This window comes from Lottia gigantea (assembly GCF_000327385.1).
Source record: "Lottia gigantea unplaced genomic scaffold LOTGIsca_2586, whole genome shotgun sequence".
NCBI lineage: Eukaryota > Metazoa > Mollusca > Gastropoda > Lottiidae > Lottia > Lottia gigantea.
The window spans coordinates 1-1951 of record NW_008708790.1 but is presented as its reverse complement, the minus strand read 5'-3'; the positions used below and the strand labels follow the sequence as shown (position 1 = coordinate 1951).

The 1951-nt window shown below is 31.8% G+C and overlaps 1 protein-coding gene across 1 annotated transcript; it reads right to left on the bottom strand.

Annotated features, from left to right (window-relative positions):
* Positions 1-1201: 1201 nt before the first annotated feature.
* Positions 1202-1876, bottom strand: LOTGIDRAFT_176688 (hypothetical protein; the record flags this gene model as incomplete). Its single annotated transcript, XM_009055883.1, has 1 exon — positions 1202-1876. The coding sequence occupies one exon, from the start codon at positions 1874-1876 to the stop codon at positions 1202-1204; it is 675 nt and encodes a 224-aa protein (XP_009054131.1).
* Between the last annotated feature and the right edge of the window lie 75 nt (positions 1877-1951).

Genomic DNA, 1951 nt, shown 5'->3' with positions numbered 1-1951 from the left:
ATGATAAGTTGAGATATAAGAATGATATAGGTGATGAATGTTGTAATGATAAAGTTGAGATATAAGTATGATGTAAGTGATGAATGTGTGTAATGATAAAGTTGAGATATAAGTATGATATAGGCTATGAATGTTGTAATGATAAAGATGAGATATAAGTATGATATAGGTTGTGAATGTTGTAATGATAAAGTTGAGATATAAGTATGATATAGGTTATGAATGTTGTAATGATAAAGTTGAGATATAAGTATGATATAGGTTATGAATGTTGTAATGATAAAGTTGAGATATAAGTATGATATAGGCTATGAATGTTGTAATGATAAAGATGAGATATAAGTATGATATAAGTTATGAATGTTGTAATGATAAAATTGAGATATAAGTATGATATAGACTATGAATGATATAATGATGAAGCTGACATAAGTATGATATAGGCTATGAATGTTGTAATGATAAAGTTGAGATATAAGTATGATATAGGTTATGAATGTTGTAATGATAAGTTGAGATATAAGTATGATATAGGCTATGAATGTTATAATGATAAAGCTGAGATATAAGTATGATATAGGCTATGAATGTTGTAATGATTAAATTGAGATATAAGTATGATCCATATCTAAATGATTATTTTTTTGTTGCTCCAATAAACTAGAATAAATTGTTGTTGTTTGTGAATAGAATCAGAGTTTTTCGGACAATTTAAATTTTGCTAAAAAAGTATGAAATTATTTGCTCTTACCCCCAAATAACCTAATGACATTTTCATTATAGCCTGCCACACTAGAAATATATATATAACTTTATGCAAACCTTACTGATAATATATCGTGTTATTCCCGAATTTGGATAAGCATAACAATGAAATATATGATTTATTCGGAATGTAAGAGGTCGTATTATTATGTGAGCGGAGAAACATAACTATCTTTTATTCGGAGGGGAAAGATGGAAGGGATACCATTGGTAGAACTATACATTTCTAAACGAGAACTTATCATTAAGATATTTTATTGTTCAGGGTTATAAATATATACATCATTATAAAAATAGCTGTAAAAAATCTTCTATAATAATTACAAAAATAGCTGTATATTGTCATTTCATTCCCGAAAATAGCTTTACATTATACGATATCATTAGTATATATTACCGATGCATCAATACATCATTGGTCTAATAATAGAAGGAATTAGGCTGTACAATACATCAATATCTGACAAGTCATAGCTGGATCAATGAGGGAAGCAACAAAGCCAAGACCAGTTGATACAGCGGTGGATACCAGCATATTACAAGTTGTTTGAAATGTTGGTAAAAGATTACAGGAAAATTTCTCTATTCCAGCTGTGATAGCACCAACTGTTTGTGGATTGCTTAATCTTGTTTTAACATCAGTAAATAGGGTGGTACAATCAGTACATAGATCTATATCACCTACAGTCTGTGACATCACTTCCGGTTTGAAGTATAAAGTAGACTGGAAGGAATCGTGAACCATTGGTGGCATTTGACAATATCCCAAAATAGTACAAATTTGTGTTGGTTCGATGAAAGAGGCCATCATTCCTAGACCAGTACCAATTACTGTTGAAACTAGAGAACGACATGTTTCTTGACCAATTGGCATCACATTACAGGAGTATTGCTCGACTTGAGCTACAATAGCTTGAGTTGTAGCTGGATCAGCCAGTCTTGTCTTGACATCAGTAAAAAGAGTGGAACAATCAGCACAGAGATCTGTGTCACCAGCTTGAGCCTTTCCATGAAGAGTGAAGAATCGATCTAACAGCTCAATATGTTCAGGATGAAGCAACACTTTAGGTGGTGTTAGAGCAGCACAATATTGTAACATGGCGCAGGTCATAGCAGGATCAACAAAACCAGCCAGAGTAACGAGCCCTTGAGTAATTAAAGTATTGGTGATGGCTTCACAAGTCCT